The sequence below is a fragment of the Bombina bombina genome, chromosome 6 (genome assembly GCF_027579735.1).
Source record: "Bombina bombina isolate aBomBom1 chromosome 6, aBomBom1.pri, whole genome shotgun sequence".
In the NCBI taxonomy this organism is placed as follows: domain Eukaryota; kingdom Metazoa; phylum Chordata; class Amphibia; order Anura; family Bombinatoridae; genus Bombina; species Bombina bombina.
Window position 1 is genome coordinate 334,871,824 of NC_069504.1, and position 22,253 is coordinate 334,894,076.

The 22,253-nt window shown below is 39.2% G+C and overlaps 1 protein-coding gene across 1 annotated transcript in view; it reads left to right on the forward strand.

Moving 5' to 3' along the window:
* The window catches only part of GLT8D2 (glycosyltransferase 8 domain containing 2), a 369,196-nt gene that overhangs the window by 32,498 nt on the left and 314,445 nt on the right, over positions 1-22,253 (forward strand). Inside the window, exon 2 of the mRNA XM_053716966.1 lies at positions 9,823-9,864. Coding sequence (XP_053572941.1) covers positions 9,846-9,864 — 19 coding nt within the window. The 5' untranslated portion in view covers positions 9,823-9,845. The remainder of the gene's footprint in view (positions 1-9,822; positions 9,865-22,253) is intronic.

Here is a 22,253-nt window from a genome sequence, read left to right on the forward strand (position 1 = left end):
GTAAAAGGTCTTTTAAAACTTCTCATAAAGTTGATGAAATTTCAAATGACCAACAACATACTGATTTATCCTCCTCTGATATTGACACTGACAAATCTACTTATTTATTTAAAATGGAGTATATTCGTTCCTTGTTAAAAGAGTTGTTGATTACATTGGATATTAAGGAAACTAGTCCTCTTGATATTAAAACTAGTAAACGTTTAAATACTGTTTATAAACCTCCTGTGGTTACTCCAGAGGTTTTTCAGTTCCTGATGCTATTTCTGATATGATTTCTAAGGAATGGAATAGGCCTGGTACTTCTTTTATTCCTTCTTCAAGATTTAAAAAATCGTATCCTTTGCCAGCAGTTAGATTGGAGTTTTGGGAAAAGATTCCCAAAGTTGATGGGGCTATTTCTACTCTTTCTAAACGTACTACTATTCCTATGGAAGATAGTACTTCTTTTAAAGATCCTTTAGATAGGAAAGCTTATTTATATTCTGTCCATCTTCTTAGGCCTACCATTTCTATGGCTGTTGTTGCAGCTGCATCAACTTTTTGGTTGGAAAGTTTAGCGCAACAGGAAATGGATCCTGATTTGTCTAGCATTGTTCGCTTGCTTCAACATGCTAATCATTTTATCTGTGATGTCATTTTTTATATCATCAAAATTGATGTTAAATCTATGTTTTTATCTATTTTAGCTAGAAGAGCTTTGTGGCTCAAATATTGGAATGCTGACATGGCATCTAAGTCTAGATTACTATCTCTTTCTTTCCAAGGTAATAAGTTATTTGGTTCTCAGTTGGATTCGATTATTTCAGCTGTCACTGGGGAAGGGAGTTTTTTTGCCTCAGGATAAAAGACATAAGGGTAAATCTAAAGCTTCTAACCATTTTTGTTCCTTTCGACAAAGTAAGGAACAGAAACCTAATCCTTCCCCCAAAGAATCTGGTTCCAATTGGAAACCTTCTTCAGGTTGGAGTAAATTCAAGCCGTTTAAGAAACCAAAGCCATCCCCCAAGTCTGCATGAAGGTGTGGCCCTCATTCCAGCTCAGCTGGTAAAGGGCAGATTAAGATTCTTCCAAAATGTTTGGGCAGATTCTGTCCAAAATCAATGGATTCAGAGTATTGTCTCTCGAGGGTACCGAATAGGATTCAGAGTAAGACCTCCTGTGAGAAGATTTTTTTCTCTCACGCATCCCAGCAAATCCAGTAAAGGCTCAGGCTTTTCTGAAGTGTGTTTAAGACCTGGAGCTTTCAGGGGTAATCATACCAGTTCCGTTTCGGGAACAGGGTCTGGGGTTTTATTCAAATCTATTCATTGTCCCAAAGAAAGAAAATTCATTCAGGCCGGTTCTGGATCTGAAAATTTTGAAGCGTTATGTAAGAGTGCCAACTTTCAAAATGGTGACTATAAGGGCTGTTCTGCCTTTTGTTCAGCAAGGGCATTTTATGTCCACAACAGACTTACAGGATGCATATCTTCATTTTCCGATTCATCCAGACCACTCTCAGTTTCTGAGATTCTCTTTTCTAGACAAGCATTACCAATTTGTCGCTCTTCCATTTGGCCTAGCGACAGCTCCAAGAATTTTTTCAAAGGTTCTCAGTGCCCTACTCTCTGTAATCAGAGAACGGGGTATTGCAATGTTTCCTTATTTGGACGATATCTTGGTACTAGCTCAGTCTTTACATTCTGCAGAATCTCACACAAATCAACTAGTGTTGTTTCCTCGAAGACATGGTTGGAGGATCAATTTAGCAAAAAGTTCTTTGATTTCCTCAGACAAGGGTCACCTTTTTAGGTTTCCAAATAGATTCAGTGTCCATGACTCTGTCTCTAACAGACAAGAGACGATTAAAATTGGTTTCAGCTTGTCGGAACCTTCAGTCTCAATCATTCCCTTCAGTAGCTATGTGCATGTAAGTTTTAGGTCTCATGACTGCAGCATCGGACGCAATTCCCTTTGCTCGTTTTCATATGAGACCTCTCCAGCTTTGTGTGCTGAACCAATGGTGCAGAGATTATATAAAGATATCACAATTAATATCCTTAAATCCCAATGTTTGACTTTCTCTGATTTGGTGGTTAGATCACCATCGTATAGTTCAAGGGGCTGTGGACTGTGATCACAACAGATGCAAGTCTTTCAGGTTGGGGAGCTGTCTGGGGATCTCTGACAGCACAAGGGGTTTGGAAATCTCAAGAGGCGAGGTTACCAATCAATATTTTAGAACTCTGTGCAATTTTCAGGGCTCTTCAGATTTGGTCTCTGTTGAAGAGAGACCCGTTCATTTGTTTTCACACAGACAATATCACAACTGTGGCATATGTCAATCATCAGGGTGGGACTCACAGTCCCCAAGCTATGAAAGAAGTATCTTGGATACTTGCTTGGGCGGAATCCATCTCCTGTCTAATTTCTGCGGTTCATATCCCAGGTATAGACAATTGGGAAGCGGATTTTCTCAGCCGTCAGACTTTACATCCGGGGGAGTGGTCGCTTCATCCAGATGTGTTTTTTCTGATTGTTCAGATGTGGGGTCTTCCAGAAATAGATCTGATGGCTTCCCATCTAAACAAGAAACTACCCAGGTACCTGTCCAGGTCCAGGCATCCTCAGGTGGAAGCAGTGGATGCGTTAGCAGTTCCTTGGTGTTACCAACCTGCTTATATCTTCCCGCCTCTGGTTCTTCTTCCAAGAGTGATTTCCAAGATCATCATGGAACAATCGTTTGTGTTGCTGGTAGCTCCAACATGGCCTCACTGGTTTTGGTATGCGGATCTGGTTCGGATGTCCAGTTGCCAACCTTGGCCACTTCCATTAAGGCCAGACCTTCTGTCTCAAGGTCCGTTTTTCCATCAGGATCTCAAATCATTAAATTTGAAGGTATGGAAATTGAACGCCTAGTGCTTAGTCACAGAGGTTTCTCTGACTCAGTAATTAATACTATGCTACAGGCTTGTAAATCTGTTTCTAGGAAGATTTATTATTGAGTTTGGAAGACTTATATTTCATGGTATTCTTCTCATAAATTCTTCTGGAATTCTTTTAGAATTCCTAGAATTTTACAGTTTCTTCAGGATGGTTTGGATAAGGGTTTGTCTGCAAGTTCCTTGAAGGGACAAATCTCTGGTCTTTCTGTTTTATTTCACAGAAAGATTGCTAAGCTTCCTGATAGTCACTGTTTTGTATAGGCTTTGGTCCGTATCAAGCCTGTCATTAAATCAATTTCTCCTCCTTGGAGTCTTAATTTGGTTTTGAAGGCTTTACAGGCTCCTCCGTTTGAGCCTATGCATTCTTTGGACATTAAACTACTTTCTTGGAAAGCGTTGTTCCTTTTGGCCATCTCTTCTGCTAGAAGAGTTTCCGAATTATCTGCTCTTTCTTGTGAATCTCCTGTTCAGGATAAGGCAGTTTTTCGGACTTCATTTAAATTTTTACCTAAGGTTGTGAATTCTAACTACATTAATAGAGAAATTGTTGTCCCTTCTTTGTGTCCTAATCCTAAGAATTCTTTGGAGAGATCCTTATATTCTTTGGATGTGCTAAGAGCTTTGAAATATTATGTTGAAGCTACTTAAGATTTCAGGAAGACTTCTAGTCTATTTGTTATCTTTTCTGGTTCTAGGAAAGGTCAGAAGGCTTCTGCCATTTCCTTGGCATCTTGGTTAAAGCTTTTGATTCATCAGGCTTATTTGGAGTCGGGTCAGGCCCCGCCTCAGAGAATTACAGCTCATTCTACTAGATTAGTCTCCACTTCGTGGGCTTTTAAGAATGAAGCTTCAGTTGATCAGATTTGCAAAGCAGCAACTTGGTCTTCTTTGCATACATTTACTAAATTCTACCGTTTTGATGTATTTGCTTCTTCGGAAGCAGTTTTTTGTAGAAACGTTTTTCAGGCAGCTGTTTCAGTTTGAATCCTCTGCTTATGTTTGAGTTTTTTCTTTTCATTATGAGAATAAACTAATATTTTGGGTTGTGGATTTATTTTTTTCTGTGGAAAATGGCTGTTATTATTTTATCCCTCCCTCTCTAGTGACTCTTCTGTGGAGTTCCACATCTTGGGTATTACTATCCCATACGTCACTAACTCATGGACTCTTGCCAATTACATGAAAGAAAACATAATTTATGTAAGAACTTACCTGATAAATTAATTTTTTTCATATTGGCAAGAGTCCATGAGACCCAGCATTTTTATGGTGGTTATGATTTTTGTATGTATAAAGCACAATTATTTCCAAATTCCTTTGTTGATGCTTTTTACTCCTTTCTTTATCACCCCACTACTTGGCTATTAGTTAAACTGAATTGTGGGTGTGGTGAGGGGTGTATTTATAGGCATTTTGAGGTTTAGGAAACTTTGCCCCTCCTGGTAGGATTGTATATCCCATACGTCACTAGCTCATGGACTCTTGCCAATATGAAAGAAATTAATTTATCAGGTAAGTTCTTAAATAAATTATGTTTTTTTTATTTTTTGTAATGTTAGTTTTTTTTTAGTAATTTAGGTTCCTTATTTTTTGTAATTAATTTTTAATGTAGTTAGTATTTTATATTTTATGTAAGTGTATTTTAATTGGGGTAAAGTAAGGGGGGTGTTAGGTTAATAGTTTTATATATTTGTTTGCGTTGTTGGGGGTTAGTGGTTTAGGGGTTAATATGTTTATTAGGTCATTTGTGATGTAGGAGGATGGCGGTTTAGGGGTTAATAGGTTTAAATAGTGGTTTGCGTTGTGGGGGGATTGCGGATTAGGGGTTAATAACTTTTATTAGTAGTTGCGGTGTGGGGGGATGGTGGATTAGGGGTTAATATCTTTTATTAGACTAGGTTAGCCTGATGAAACGGCACTCAGCCGAGAAACACGTTGCTAAGCAACAATTTTAATCATTTTAAATAAAGTATTCCTAACTTTTATCCTTGCTCTGGACCTCGTATATTCTTATACTCCTTTGTTGGGGCAATCCGCCTGGTTGGATTCACACTATTTGGTGCCATTCGTACGCAAGTGGTTTTGTTGGCATCCTGTATTGGGACTTGATATTGGAAGCAGCTGGTTGTTGGGAACCTCGCTTTGGTTACAGCGCACACAGCTTTGGAGAGTCAGCCGAACGGCTCTGAAGTTTTGGTTTGTCCAATATTGCACTGGATGTGCAATTCCCTTTGTGAGTATATGAATACCATCGTTCTGTCATTAGTGTCTGCATAGAACTTGCTGCACAAGAGCGCCTCTCGTTTTTTGTCTTTCAGGACTTGTCTTTTATTAGACATTGTGATGTGGGGGGATACGCCGCATATTTTTATTTCGCCCCAGGTGAGATGGTCTAAAACGGCTCATCACTACATAAAGGTCCCTTAAAAATGTTAGAAGAACAAATGTTAGTTTGCACAATGCAGGGTTCTTGTCGTGAATTTGGCACTCCTACATTACAATATAAGGTCTAAAAAGATCCCAAAGATTTTGCACAATTTCTATCCATGCCGGTGAGCTTATGAATATCAGGCCTTAAGTATTGGGCTTTGTTATATGGATCGAAACATGATAAGGAAGCATGTGTATGTATAGTAAGTAATGAAATAATTTCCACCAAATGCCTCCAGTGTAATATACTTTATTAAAAAATAAACGGCTAGATTACGAGTTTTGCGTTATGGCTCATAACGCTGCTTTTTCATTACCGCTGCTATTATGAGTCTTGTAGGTATAGCTGTACCGCACACCTTTTTGGCCGCAACGTAACTGCTGCACTTTTCAAAAAGTCCTTTGTTTAATGGGACTTCCATAGCGCCGGTATTACGAGTTTTGCCTGGAAGGCCAAAAAGTGAGTGGTACAGCCTATACCGTCAAAATTCGTACCTCCATCTAAAGTCAGTATTTACGGGTTTTACATTGCAAAGCTGTAGCATAAAACTCATAACTAAAGTGTTACAAAGAACACTAACACCCATAAACTACCTATTAACCCCTAAACCGAGTCCCTCCTGCATCGCAAACACTAAAATAAAATGATTAACCCCTAATCTGCTGCTCCGGACATCGCCGCCACTATAATAAACATATTAACCCCTAAACCGCCGCACTCCCGCATCGCAAACACTAGTTAAATATTATTAACCCCTAATATGCTGCCCCAATGTCGTCGCCACCTACATAAATTTATTAACCCCTAATCTGCCGCCCCAACGTAGCCGCCACTACAGTATACTAAAGTTTATTAACCCCTAAACCTCTGGCCTCCCACATCACTAACACTAAATAAATATATTAACCCCTAACCCTAAGTCTAACCCTAACACCCCTAACTTTAATATAATTAAAATAAATCAAAATAATACTTACCTGTAAAATAAACCCTAAGCTAGCTACAATATAACTAATAGTTACATTGTATCTATCTTAGGTTTTATTTTTATTTCACAGCTAAGTTTGTATTTATTTTAACTAGGTAGACTAGTTAGTAAATATTTAGTAACTATCTAGTTAAAATAAAATTTACCTGTAAAATAAAATCTAACCTGAGTTACACTAACACCTAACATTACAATAAAATTAAATAAATTACATTAATTAAATACAATTAACTAAATTACAAAAAAATAAACACTAAATTACACAAAATAAAAAAGAAATTATCAAATATTTAAACTAATTACACCTAATCTAATAGCCCTATAAAAATAAAAAAGCCCCCCAAAATAATAAAACCCCTAGCCTACACTAAACTGCCAATATCCCTTAAAAGGGCCTTTTGCGGGGCATTGCCCCAATAAATCAGCTCTTTTACCTGTAAAAAAAAATATACAAACAACCCCCAACAGTAAAACCCACCACCCACACAACCAACCCCCCAAAAAAAAAACTACTTAAAAAACCTGATCTCTCTATTGCCCTGAAAAGGGCATTTGGATGGGCATTGCCCTTAAAAGGGCATTTAGCTCTTTTTCTGTGCCCAAAACCCTAACCTAAAAATAAAACCCACCCAATAAACCCTTAATAAAACCTAACACTAACCCCCGAAGGTCCTCTTGCAGTTTTTGAAGACCGGACATCCATCCTCATCCAGCTGGGAGAAGTCTTCATCCAAGCGGGCAGTAGTCCTCCACGAAGCCAGGAGAAGTCTTCATCCAAGCGGCAAGAAGTCGTCCTCAAGGCGGGCAGAAGTCTTCATCCAGACGGCATCTTCTATCTTCATCCTTCCGACACGGAGCATCTCCATCTTCAAGACATCCGGCACGGAGCATCCTCTTCTTTTGCTGGCTATTCAAGAATGAAGTTTCCTTTAAATGACATCATCCAAGATGGTGTCCCTTGAATTCCGATTGGTTGATAGAATTCTATCAGCCAATCGGAATTAAAGGGTAAAAAATCCTATTGGCTGATGCAATCAGCCAATAGGATTGAGCTTGCATTCTATTGGCTGTTCCAATGTGAGCTCAATCCTATTGGCTGATTGGATCAGCCAATATTATTTTTTACCCTTTAATTCCGATTGGCTGATTTTCTATCAGACAATCGGAATTCAAGGGACGCCATCTTGGATGACGTCATTTAAAGGAAACTTCATTCTTGAATAGTCAGTGAAAGAAGAGGATGCTCCGTGCCGGATGTCTTGAAGATGTAGCCGCTCCTCGTCAGAAGCATGAAAATAGAAGATGCTGAAGACTTCCGCTCGCCTTGAGGACCACTTCTTGCCGATTGGATGAAGACTTCTCCCGGCTTAGTTGAGGACTTCTGCCCGCTTGGATGAAGACTTCTCCCGGCTGGATGAGGATGGATGTCCATTCTTCAAAAACTGTAAGTGGATCTTCGGTGGTTACTGTTAAGTTTTATTAAGGGTTTATTGGGTGGGTTTTATTTTTAGATTAGGCTTTTGGGCACAGAAAAAGAGCTAAATGCCCATCCAAATGCCCTTTTCAGGGCAATGGGGAGCTTTAGGTTTTTTAGGTAGTTTTTTTTGGGGGGGTGGTTGGTTGTGTGGGGTGGTGGGTTTTACTGTTGGGGGTTGTTTGTATTTTTTTTTTACAGGTAAAAGAGCTGATTTCTTTGGGGCAATGCCCCGCAAAAGGTCCTTTTAAGGGCCATTGGCAGTTTAGTGTGGGCTAGGGTTTTTTTATTTGGGGGGGGGGCTTTTTTATTTTTATAGGGCTATTCGATTAGGTGTAATTAGTTTAAATATTTGATCATTTATTTTTATTTTGTGTAATTTAATGTTTGTATTTAATTAATGTAATTTATTTAATTTTACTGTAATGTTAGGTGTTAGTGTAACTTAGGTTAGGTTTTATTTTACAGGTAAATTTGTATTTATTTTAACTAGATAGTTAGTAAATAGTTAATAACTATTTACTAACTAGTCTACCTAGTTAAAATAAATACAAACTTAGCTGTGAAATAAAAATAAAACCTAAGATAGCTACAATGTAACTATTAGTTATATTGTAGCTATCTTAGGGTTTATTTTATAGGTAAGTATTTAATTTTAAATAGGAATTATTTAGGTAATAATAGTAAGTTTTATTTCAATTTATTTTAATTATATTAAAGTTAGGGTTAGACTTATGGTTATGTTTAGGGGTTAATATATTTATTTAGTGTTAGTGATGTGGGAGGCCAGAGGTTTAGGGGTTAATAACTTTAGTATAGTGGTGGTGGCGGCAGATTAGGGGTTAATAAATTTATGTAGGTGGCGATGACATTGGGGGCAGCAGATTAGGGGTCAATAAGTGTAATGTAGGTAGCGGCGGTGTTGGGGGCGGCAGATTAGGGGTTAATAAGTGTAATGTAGGTGTCGGCGATGTCAGGGGCAGCAGATTAGGGGTGTTTAGACACGGGGTTTATGTTAGGGTGTTAGGTTTAAATATACATTTTCTTTCCCCATAGGAATCAATGGGGCTGTGTTACGGAGCTTTACGCTCCTTTATTGCAGGTGTTAAGCTTTTTTTCAGCCGACTCTCCCCATTGATGCCTATGGGGAAATCATGCACGAGCATGTAAAACCAGCTCAAAGCAGCGCTGGTATTTGTGTGCGGTATGGAGCTCAACGCTGCCATATTGCCCGCTAACGCAGGTTTTTGGAAAACCTGTAATAGCAGCGCTATTAAAGGTGAGCGGTGGAAATAACTTGCAAGTTATTACCGAGCTGCTCATAATGCAAAACTCGCAATCTGGCCGAAAGATAGTAACATCTTTTTGAATAGAGTAACTGCACTTAGCAGCACTTTGCAGTTTTATGGGGCTAAAGTTGGCGACTGTAGGGTGTTAGAAAAAAAACTGCACTGAAAAGTGCCTTTACATTGCAGTCTATGGGAACTGTGTGTTCCCTGTAAATATAAATGTATATGCTTATATTCATATATATTTATATGTTAATATATGTATATACACATATTAACACATACATATATATGTTTATATTCATATACATATATATTTACAATTTGCTGCATTTGCTGCGTGACTTACCCGCTTCACTGTGTGTCTCACAGCATGAGAACGAGGCTCCCATTGGAGCCTATTGAAGCGCACTCTTGTGAGCACAATGCTTCCCAGTAACGCAAATGCAAGCTCTCGTGCGCATTGCCGCTAACTTGTAATACCAGTGCCCAGTGCACATTTGAATACGCTGGAATTACTCAGTGGAGCGCAAATATTGCTTTTGCAAGCCCTTTTTATCATAATTTTTTTAAGAACAATTACACTTAAAGTATGTTTAGTAAATCTTTTTATTTACAAAGCTCTATGTTCAATGATTGTTAAAGCCACTAAATCATAGTTTAGAATGACATAAAAAAATGTTTTTTCTAATTTTACTTTTCTCATTTATCAGATCAATTCCTTGAACCAAGCATAATGGCTTTCTTGCGGACACGTAAGTAAACAATCATAGTCTATGTATGAATAAGATATTCCTTCTCACTTTTTCAAAATGTTATATTTTTTATAATGTAATATTAACTTCATTTAAAATAATACTTCTATATTTTACTTTGTGAAAGTCTTTTACACAAACAGAAACACGTCATCTGACCATTTAAATAAAGCAGCAGTTGCAAATTAATGTATAGGTTTACAAATTTGCATTCATTATTTATTCTAGAAAAAAACTAATTCAATTTATCCTGATTCAAAGTGAAATAGAAGTTGTTAGAAACATGTTGCTGCCATACAATAGTATATTGTCAGTGTTATTATATAAAACATTACAGGTACAAATCCAAACATCCAGAATTCCAAAACTCAGAATTATTCCAAAGTCCAGACTTTTTTATTATTGTGTTTTTAAATATAAAACTAATAAAATTACCATTTTTCCCCACCGGTAAGCTCAATCTTTTTCTATTTTAAAATGCAAATGACTATCACCTAGATTACGAGTTTTGTGCGCTATAGGGAAATTAACGATCGCAACAAAAGTTGCGTTAGTTAACCCTCTTTAGCACAGCCGGCTTGTGAGTGCGATATGGTGGTTTTAAGCTCCATACCGCACACAATTCAAACGCTGTTTGACGGGCTCGTGCACGCTTTCCCCATAGACATCAATGGGGAGAAGGTGTCAGAAAAAACCTAACACCTGAAGCGCGGAATGAAAAGCTCTGTAACGCAGCCCCATTGATTCCTATGGGGAAAAAAAGTTAAGTTTAAACCTAACACCCTAACATAAACCCTAAGTCTAAACACCCCTTATGCGCAGCCCCCGACATTGCCGCCACCTACATAATGTTATTAACCCCTAATCTGCCGCTCCCGATATCGCCGCCACCTAAATAAATCTATTAACCCCTAATCTGCCACTCCTGATATCGCCGCCACTATACTAAAGTTATTAACCCCTATTCCCCTGTACCCCAACATCACCCACACTATAATACATATATTAACCCCTATTCTGCCGCTCCCCAACATCACCGCCACTAAATAAAGCTTTAAACCCCTAAACCTCTGGCCTCCCACATCACTACCAATAAATAAATCTATTAACCCCTAAACCGCCAGCCCTCCACATCGCAACAGCCTAAATTAAACTATTAACCCCTAAACCTAACCCTAACCCTAATGTAACCCTAACCCTAACACCCCCTAACTTTAATTTAGCTATATTTTAATGATGTTAAAGTTACAATTATTAACTAAATAATACCTATTTAAAACTAAATACAAACTTACCTGTGAAATAAAACCTAAGCTAGCTACAAAATAACTAATAGTTATATTGTAGCCAGCTTAGGTTTTATTTTTATTTCACAGGTAAGTTTGTATTTATTTTAACTAGGTAGACTTGTTTGTAAATAGTTATTAACTATTTACTAACTACCTAGTTAAAATAAATACAAACTTACCTGTGAAATAAAACCTAAGCTGCCTTACACTAAAACCTAACATTACAAAAATAAAAAAAAACACTAAAATTACAAAAAATAAAAAACACTAAAATTACAAAAAATAAAAAAAACCTTCCATTACAAAAAATAAGAAACTAAATTATCCAAAACAATAAAAATGATTCCTATTCTAATACCCTGTTTTAAAAAAAAAAAACACCCCCCAAATAAAAAAGCCTAATTTATAATAAACTACCAAGGGCCCTTAAAAGTGCCTTTTGTAGGGCTTTGCCGTAAAGTTAACAGCTCTTTTGCTACAAAACAAAACAAACACCCCCTAACAGTATACAAACCTCCACCCCCCAATCCCACAAAATAAAAATAAAGTAAAACCTAATCTACACATTGCCCTGAAAAGGGCATTTGTATGGGCATTGCCCTTAAAAGGGCATTTAGCTCTTTTATAAAATGCCCAACCCCAATCTAAAAATAAAAACTCACCCTAAAACGAAATAAAAACATTACACAAAATTAAAAAAGGAATTATCAAAAATAATAACAATTTAGTTAAACAGCTTTTACCTAAAAAAAAATACAAATACCCACTAATAGCCCTTAAAAGGGCCTTTTGTAGGGCATTGCCCTAAGTTAAACAGCTTTTACCTGAAAAAAAAAATACAAAGACCCACTAACATTACAAACCCCCACCCCCCAAACCCACAAAATAAAAAAAAACTATCTAAAAAAACCTAAGCTACCCATTGCCCTGAAAAGGGCATTTGTATGGGCATTGCCGTTAAAAGGGCATTTAGCTCTTTTGCACTGCCCTAAAAAGGGCATTTAGCTCATTTACGAAAAGCCCAAACCCTAAACTAAAAAAAAAACAAACCCAAAAAAACCTTCAAAAATCCTAACACTAACCCCTGAAGATCCACTTACAGTTGCTGAAGTCCCGCTGGAAGGATCTTCATCCCGGCGGCTCCATCTTCATCCAGGCAGCATCTTCTATCTTCATCCCGGCGGCACTGAGCGGCTCCATCCTGAAGACATCCGGCGAGGAGCATCCTCTTCATAAGGTCGCTGCCGTATAATGAATCTTCAATGCAAGGTACGTGATTCAAAATGGCGTCCCTTGCATTCCTATTGGCTGATTTGATTTTTTAAATTCAAATCAGCTAATAGGATGAGAGCTACTGAAATTCTATTGGCTATTCAAATCAGCCAATAGAATCTCAGTAGCTCTCATGGGGTTAGTGTTAGGATTTTTTAAGTTTTTTGGGTGGTTTTTATTTTTAGTTTAGGGTTTGGGCTTTTCGTAAAGGAGCTAATGCCCATACAAATGCCCTTTTCAGGGCAATGGGTAGTTTAGGTTTTTGCTAGATTTAGTTTTTTTTATTTTAGGGGGTTGGTTGGGTGGTGGGTTTTACTTTTGGGGGGTTCTTTGTATTTTTTTTTACAGGTAAAAGTGCTGTTTAAAGGGACATGAAACCCACATTTCTCCAACATAGGTGTGTCCGGTCCACGGCGTCATCCTTACTTGTGGGATATTCTCTTCCCCAACAGGAAATGGCAAAGAGCCCAGCAAAGCTGGTCACATGATCCCTCCTAGGCTCCGCCTACCCCAGTCATTCTCTTTGCCGTTGCACAGGCAACATCTCCACGGAGATGGTTAAGAGTTTTTTGGTGTTTAAATGTAGTTTTTATCCTTCAATCAAGTGTTTGTTATTTTAAAATAGTGCTGGTATGTACTATTTACTCTGAAACAGAAAAGAGATGAAGATTTCTGTTTGTAAGAGGAAGATGATTTTAGCAAACGTTACTAAAATCGATTGCTGTTTCCACACAGGACTGTTGAGATGAAGTAACTTCAGTTGGGGGAAACAGTTGGCAGACTTTTCTGCTTGAGGTATGACTGGCCACATTTCTAACAAGACTATGTAATGCTGGAAGGCTGTCATTTCCCCTATGGGGACCGGTAAGCCATTTTCTTAGATTAAGTAAAAGAATAAAGGGCTTCATAAGGGCTTAAAAAACTGGTAGACATTTTTCTGGGCTAAAACGATTACTTTGCTAAGCATATTTTGCAGATTATAACTCTTAATAGTTATTATAATCTTGGGGATTGTTTTAAAAAACGGCAGGCACTGTATTGGACACCTTTTTCAGATGGGGGCCTTTTCTAGTCATAGGCAGAGCCTCATTTTCGCGCCACTAATGCGCAGTTGTTTTTGGAGAGCAAGGCATGCAGATGCATGTGTGAGGAGCTAAAAACCACTGAAAAAGCTTATAGAAGGCGTCATTTGGTATCGTATTCCCCTCTGGGCTTGGTTGGGTCTCAGCAAAGCAGATAGCTGGGACTGTATAGGGGTTAAATGTAAAAACGGCTCCGGTTCCGTTATTTTAAGGGTTAAAGCTTTCAAATTTGGTGTGCAATACTTTCAAGGCTTTAAGACACTGTGGTGAAATTTTGGTGAATTTTGAACAATTCCTTCATACTTTTTCACATATTCAGTAATAAAGTGTGTTCAGTTTAAAATTTAAAGTGACAGTAACGGTTTTATTTTAAAACGTTTTTTGTGCTTTGTTGACAAGTTTAAGCCTGTTTAACATGTCTGTACCATCAGATAAGCTATGTTCTATATGTATGAAAACTAAGGTTTCTCCCCATTTAAATTTATGTGATAATTGTGCCATAGTGTCCAAACAAAGTAGGGACAATGATGCCACAGATAATGATATTGCCCAAGATGATTCCTCAAATGAGGGGAGTAAGCATGATACTGCATCATCCCCTTCTGTGTCTACACCAGTTTTGCCCACACAAGAGGCCCCTAGTACATCTAGTGCGCCAATACTTATTACCATGCAACAATTAACGGCTGTAATGGATAATTCTATTGCAAACATTTTATCCAAAATGCCTACTTATCAGAGAAAGCGCGATTGCTCTGTTTTAAACACTGAAGAGCAAGAGGACGCTGATGATAACTGTTCTGACATACCCTCACACCAATCTGAAGGGGCCAGGAGGGAGGTTTTGTCTGAGGGAGAAATTTCAGATTCAGGAAAAATTTCTCAACAAGCTGAACCTGATGTTGTAACATTTAAATTTAAATTAGAACATCTCCGCGCACTGCTTAAGGAGGTATTATCTACTCTGGATGATTGTGACAATTTGGTCATTCCAGAGAAATTATGTAAGATGGACAAGTTCCTAGAGGTTCCGGTGCCCCCCGATGCTTTTCCTATACCCAAGCAGGTGGCGGACATAGTAAATAAGGAGTGGGAAAGGCCCGGCATACCTTTTGTTCCTCCCCCTATATTTAAGAAATTATTTCCTATAGTCGACCCCAGAAAGGACTTATGGCAGACAGTCCCCAAGGTCGAGGGGGCGGTTTCTACTCTAAACAAACGCACTACTATTCCTATAGAAGATAGTTGTGCTTTCAAAGATCCTATGGATAAAAAATTAGAGGGTTTGCTTAAAAAGATGTTTGTTCAGCAAGGTTACCTTCTACAACCAATTTCATGCATTGTTCCTGTCACTACGGCAGCGTGTTTCTGGTTCGAAGAACTAGAAAAGTCGATCAATAAAGAATCTTCGTATGAGGAGGTTATGGACAGAGTTCAAGCACTTAAATTGGCTAACTCTTTTATTTTAGATGCCGCTTTGCAATTAGCTAGATTAGCGGCGAAAAATTCAGGGTTTGCTATCGTGGCGCGCAGAGCGCTTTGGCTAAAGTCTTGGTCAGCGGATGTGTCTTCCAAGACAAAATTGCTTAACATCCCTTTCAAGGGTAAAACACTGTTTGGTCCTGATTTGAAAGAGATTATTTCACACATCACCGGGGGAAAGGGCCACGCCCTCCCTCAGGATAGGTCTTTTAAGGCTAAAAATAAGCCTAATTTTCGTCCCTTTCGCAGAAACGGACCAGCCTCTAATTCTACATCCTCTAAGCAAGAGGGTAATACTTCACAACCCAAACCAGCCTGGAGACCGATGCAAGGCTGGAACAAGGGTAAGCAGGCCAAGAAGCCTGCCACTGCTACCAAAACAGCATGAAGGGATGGCCCCCGATCCGGGACCGGATCTGGTGGGGGGCAGACTTTCTCTCTTTGCTCAGGCTTGGGCAAGAGATGTTCAGGATCCTTGGGCACTAGAAATAGTTTCTCAAGGTTATCTCCTGGAATTCAAGGAACTACCCCCAAGGGGAAGGTTCCACAGGTCTCAATTATCTACAAACCAAATAAAAAGACAGGCATTCTTACATTGTGTAGAAGACCTGTTAAAGATGGGAGTAATTCATCCAGTTCCAATAGGAGAACAAGGGATGGGGTTTTACTCCAACCTGTTCATAGTTCCCAAAAAAGAGGGAACATTCAGACCAATTTTAGATCTCAAGATCCTAAACAAATTTCTCAGGGTTCCATCGTTCAAAATGGAAACCATTCGAACGATCCTTCCCACCATCCAGGAAGGTCAATTTATGACCACGGTGGATTTAAAGGATGCGTACCTACATATTCCTATCCACAAGGAACATCATCAGTTCCTAAGGTTCGCTTTTCTGGACAAGCATTACCAGTTTGTGGCACTTCCATTCGGATTAGCCACTGCTCCGAGAATTTTCACAAAGGTACTAGGGTCCCTTCTAGCGGTTCTAAGACCAAGGGGCATTGCAGTAGTACCTTACTTGGACGACATCCTGATTCAAGCGTCGTCTCTGTCAAAAGCAAAGGCTCATACGGACATGGTCCTAGCCTTTCTCAGATCTCACGGATGGAAAGTGAACAAAGAAAAAAGTTCTCTGTCCCCGTCAACAAGAGTTCCCTTCTTGGGAACAATAATAGATTCCTTAGAAATGAGGATTTTTCTGACAGAGGTCAGAAAATCAAAAATTCTAAGCTCTTGTCAAGTACTTCATTCTGTTCTTCGTCCTTCCATAGCGCAGTGCATGGAAGTAATAGGATTGATGGTTGCAGCAATGGACATAGTTCCTTTTGCACGAATTCATCTAAGACCATTACAACTGTGCATGCTCAGACAGTGGAATGGGGATTATACAGACTTGTCTCCGACGATTCAAGTAGATCAAAAGACCAGAGATTCACTCCGTTGGTGGCCGATCCTGGACAACCTGTCACAGGGAATGAGCTTCCGCAGACCAGAGTGGGTCATTGTCACGACCGACGCCAGTCTGGTGGGCTGGGGCGCGGTCTGGGAACCCCTGAAAGCTCAGGGTCTATGGTCTCGGGAAGAATCTCTTCTCCCGATAAACATTCTGGAACTGAGAGCGATATTCAATGCTCTCAAAGCTTGACCTCAACTAGCAAAGGCCAAATTCATAACGTTTCAATCAGACAACATGACGACTGTTGCATATATCAACCATCAGGGGGGAACAAGGAGTTCCCTGGCGATGGAGGAAGTGACCAAGATAATTCAATGGGCGGAGGATCACTCCTGCCACTTGTCTGCAATCCACATCCCAGGAGTGGAAAATTGGGAAGCGGATTTTCTGAGTCGTCAGACATTCCATCCGGGGGAGTGGGAACTCCATCCGGAAATCTTTGCCCAAATAACTCAATTATGGGGCATTCCAGACATGGATCTGATGGCCTCTCGTCAGAACTTCAAGGTTCCTTGCTACGGGTCCAGATCCAGGGATCCCAAGGCGACTCTAGTAGATGCACTAGTAGCACCTTGGACCTTCAACCTAGCTTATGTATTCCCACCGTTTCCTCTCATTCCCAGGCTGGTAGCCAGGATCAATCAGGAGAGGGCTTCGGTGATCTTGATAGCTCCTGCGTGGCCACGCAGGACTTGGTATGCAGACCTGGTGAATATGTCATCGGCTCCACCATGGAAGCTACCTTTGAGACAGGACCTTCTTGTTCAAGGTCCATTCGAACATCCGAATCTGGTTTCCCTCCAACTGACGGCTTGGAGATTGAACGCTTGATTTTATCAAAGCGTGGGTTTTCAGATTCTGTAATAGATACTCTGATTCAGGCTAGAAAGCCTGTAACTAGAAAAATTTACCATAAAATATGGAAAAAATATATCTGTTGGTGTGAATCTAAAGGATTCCCATGGAACAAGATAAAAATTCCTAAGATTCTATCCTTTCTACAAGAAGGTTTGGAGAAAGGATTATCTGCAAGTTCTCTGAAGGGACAGATCTCTGCTTTATCTGTTTTACTTCACAAAAGGCTGGCAGCTGTGCCAGACGTTCAAGCGTTTGTTCAGGCTCTGGTTAGAATCAAGCCTGTTTACAGACCTTTGACTCCTCCCTGGAGTCTAAATCTAGTTCTTTCAGTTCTTCAAGGGGTTCCGTTTGAACCCTTACATTCCGTAGATATTAAGTTATTATCTTGGAAAGTTTTGTTTTTGGTTGCAATTTCTTCTGCTAGAAGAGTTTCAGAGTTATCTGCTCTGCAGTGTTCTCCGCCCTATCTGGTGTTCCATGCAGATAAGGTGGTTTTGCGTACTAAGCCTGGTTTTCTTCCGAAAGTTGTTTCCAACAAAAATATTAACCAGGAGATAGTTGTACCTTCTTTGTGTCCGAATCCAGTTTCAAAGAAGGAACGTTTGTTACACAATTTGGACGTAGTCCGTGCTCTAAAATTCTATTTAGAGGCTACTAAAGATTTCAGACAAACATCTTCTTTGTTTGTTGTTTATTCTGGTAAAAGGAGAGGTCAAAAAGCAACTTCTACCTCTCTTTCTTTTTGGCTTAAAAGCATTATCCGATTGGCTTATGAGACTGCCGGACGGCAGCCTCCTGAAAGAATCACAGCTCACTCCACTAGGGCTGTGGCTTCCACATGGGCCTTCAAGAACGAGGCTTCTGTTGACCAGATATGTAAGGCAGCGACTTGGTCTTCACTGCACACTTTTGCCAAATTTGACAAATTTGATACTTTTGCTTCTTCGGAGGCTATTTTTGGGAGAAAGGTTTTGCAAGCCGTGGTGCCTTCCATTTAGGTGACCTGATTTGCTCCCTCCCTTCATCCGTGTCCTAAAGCTTTGGTATTGGTTCCCACAAGTAAGGATGACGCCGTGGACCGGACACACCTATGTTGGAGAAAACAGAATTTATGCTTACCTGATAAATTACTTTCTCCAACGGTGTGTCCGGTCCACGGCCCGCCCTGGTTTTTTTAATCAGGTCTGATGAATTATTTTCTCTAACTACAGTCACCACGGTATCATATGGTTTCTCCTATGCATATTTCCTCCTGTACGTCGGTCGAATGACTGGGGTAGGCGGAGCCTAGGAGGGATCATGTGACCAGCTTTGCTGGGCTCTTTGCCATTTCCTGTTGGGGAAGAGAATATCCCACAAGTAAGGATGACACCGTGGACCGGACACACCGTTGGAGAAAGTAATTTATCAGGTAAGCATAAATTCTGTTTTTTTTCTTTTGTGATTTAGAAAGAGCATGCCATTTTAAACAAGTTTCTAATTTACTTATATTATCTAATTTGCTTCATTCTCTTGATATCACTTGCTGAAAAGCATATCTAGATATGCTTAGTAGCTGCTTATTGGTTGCTGCACATAGAGGCCTCGTGTGATTGGCTCACACATGTGCATTGCTATTTCTTCAACAAAGGATATCTAAAGAATTGAGCAAATTAGATAATTGAAGTAAATTGGAAAGTTGTTTAAAATGACATGCCGTATCTGAATCATGAAAGTTTAATTTTGACTAGACTGTCCCTTTATCTTAGGGCAATGCCCTACAAAAGGCCTTTTTAAGGGCTATTGGTAGTTTTATTTTGGGTGGGCTTTTTTATTTTTATAAGGCTATCAGATTAGGTGTAATTCTTTTTTATTTTTGATAATTTCGTTTGTTATTTTTCGTAATTTAGTGATTGTTATTTTTTGTAATTTAGTATTTTTTATTTTTTGTAATTAGATAGATTGTAATTTTTATAGTAGTGTTAGGGTTTTTTTTAATGTGTAATATAATTTATTTAATTGGTAGTTAGTTTAAAGGGACAGTCAACACCATAATTTTTGTTGTTTTAAAAGATAGATAATCCCTTAATTACCAAATCCACAGTTTTGCATAACCAACACAGTTATAATTATACACTTTTTACCTCTGTAATTACCTTGTATCTAAGCCTCAGCAGACTGCCCCTTATTTCAGTTCTTTTGACAGACTTGCAGTTTAGCCAATCAGAGCTGTCTCCATGGTAAATTCATGTGCATGAGCTCAATGTTATCTATATAAAACACGTGACCTAATGACCTCTAGTGGTGAAAAACTATCAAAATGCATTTAGATTAAAGGCGACCTTCAAGGTCTAAGAAATTAGCATATGAACCTCCTAGGTTTAGCTTTAAACTAAGAATACCAAGAGAACAAAGCAAAATTGGTGATACAAGTAAATTGGGAAGTTGTTTAAAATTACATGCCGTTTTTGAAACATGAAAGTTTGTTTTTGGACTTGACTGTCCCTTTAATTTTAGTTTCATAGTTATATTAGTTTAATTGTTAGTTTAAACTTATTTTTTTTAATTTGACACGTAAATTTTAGTTTCATAGTTATATTAGTTTAATTGTTAGTTTAAACTTATTTTTTTTAATTTGACACGTAAATTTTAATTTAAGATAGGGAAATTGTAATTTTAATATAAAGTTAGGGGGGGCGTTAGGTTTAGGAGTTACTAGTTTAAATTATTTTATTGTGATGTAAGGGGCTTTCGGTTTAGGGGTTAATAGTTTAATTTAGTATATTTTTTTGTGGAGGGCTTGCGGTTTAGGGGTTAATAGGTAGTTTATGGGTGTTTAGTGTACTTTGTAACACTTTAGTTATGAGTTTTATGTAACAGTTTTGTAGCGTAAAACTCATAACTATTGCTCTCAGATTGCGAAACGGATCTTGTTGGTATAGGCTGGAACGCAAGCTTTTTAGCCTCACCCCAAAACTCGTAATGGCTGCGCTATGGAAGTTCCATGAAAAAACGTAATTTTTACGTGTGACGGGACTGACGTTGCGTTAAAGGCTAAAAGGCTTGCGGTATAGCTATGCCGACAAGACTTGTAATGGCTGCGGTGCTGTTTTAATGCTGAAATTACCATTTTTTTCAGCGTTAAAACACGAACGCACAACTTGTAATCTAGGTGTAGATTTCTTTCATACAGGTGGTGAGAGTCTTTTAATACATTACTTCTGGGAATTACTCTTCCCTGCCACTAAGAGAATGCAAAGATTCCCAAACCCTAAGAGCTCTATAAAACCCCTCCCACCTTACTAGTAGAAACTACTTTTGTCTTTGTCTCCGCTGGAGGAAGGTGAAAAATGAAGATGTGCATGTTATTCTTCAGTGAGAGTGGTTCTTAGACTGAGCTGAGACCCATTATTCCTCAGAGTGCAGTCTTTGTTGGAGGGATGTATTTGGAGTATGGGTAATGACATATTTCTTTCCTAAGATATGGTGAGTCCACGGCTTCCTCAATTACTGTTGGGAATATCACTCCTGGCCAGAAGGAGGAGGCAAAGAGCACCACAGCAAAGCTGTTAAGTATACCTCCTCCTCCCACAATCCCCAGTCATTCTCTTTGCCTTCAGTGCAAGGAGGAGGTGAAGTTTGGTGTCTGTAAAAGATTTTTCTTCAATCAAGATTTTATTATTTTGAAAGCAAGAGTAGGTTTGCTCTGATCTTTCCTGTCAAGACAGGGTCTAGCTGTACTCCACGTTAGTCTCTTCAGTAGGTCAGTGGTAGCTTTCAAGCAGTTAGGAACTTGTGGAGTGGGCCTCACTGTGTTTTCATACCAAGTTGCTGCCCTTGCATAGAAAGCTAGAGTAGGTTTACTCTGCCCTTTCTTGTTTTCACAGGTCTCTATGAGGAGTGGCTTCCTCTCATACCTGGTGAGCTGTCCTTCTGCCAGATAGCCAGAGGTGCAGGTAAGTGCCAATTTAGTTTTTTGTGAGAGAAACAGAACACTGGCACTTGAGCAGAATAGCTGCACTTTATTTGGAATTAGATTCCTGTATGGTCTAACAGGACTCATTTGGCAGGGAGCAGGCACTGGGGCTTAGAGAGATGTGTGTGTTTATCACTGGTGGTAAAACGGATGGGTCCGGTACATCTCTCAGATTAGGAGACTAACACCTAAGGCATGTCACGGAGCAGAGTTCCGATATAAATATTTTGTTATGGCCGCCAGGACCGCCTCTGTCATACTAGAGGGAGGCGGATCCTTCTCTGAGGTAGTTTTCCCTTAAGCGCGCGCTTTTACTTATTGGTGTCGTAGCTTATAGCGGAATTGGATGTTTCTCGTCAAACCTCTGCCGTTTTCAAGATGGCTTACAATTCCGGAGTGCAGCGGGGGCAGGTAGGCACCTCAGTAATATCGCTGAGGTGTAGAGGTTTCCTGTTTTAGTTTATAAAGCCTCAATTACATCTTAGAGAGGTTTGGGCATTAATTTAGCTTACAATTTATAAGGTAAATTAAAAAGCAGGTTATATTAAGCACTGTTTAACAGTCCGTGTTTACTTTTGGAACAAATGCTCTTAAAGGGACAGTGTTAAAAATAAATATTTTTTTTTGCTTGTCGCCGGTGCTTCAATTGTAATTGCAAGATTAACCAAAAGTCTGTGCCTCCTGCTGAATGCAAGCTTTGTCTAGATAACCAAGTTGAACCTCCTTTGCCCTTTTGTTCTGATTGTATTGAGAGAACATTAATGTACAAAAATAGACTTTTTGTTGCTGAGCCACCACTCTCTCAGGTTGATGCGGCTCAGGCAATGCCGCAGCTTTCTCCTCAAACGTCCCAAGCCTTAACACATGCAGTGCCCTGCGATTCCTCACTATCTCCTGGAGGAGTATATTTGCATGCAGAAATTGCTGCCCAGGTATCCTTGGCGGTATCTGAGGAGTTGGCTGCCATTCCCATGCTTCAGGGGAGACGCAAGAA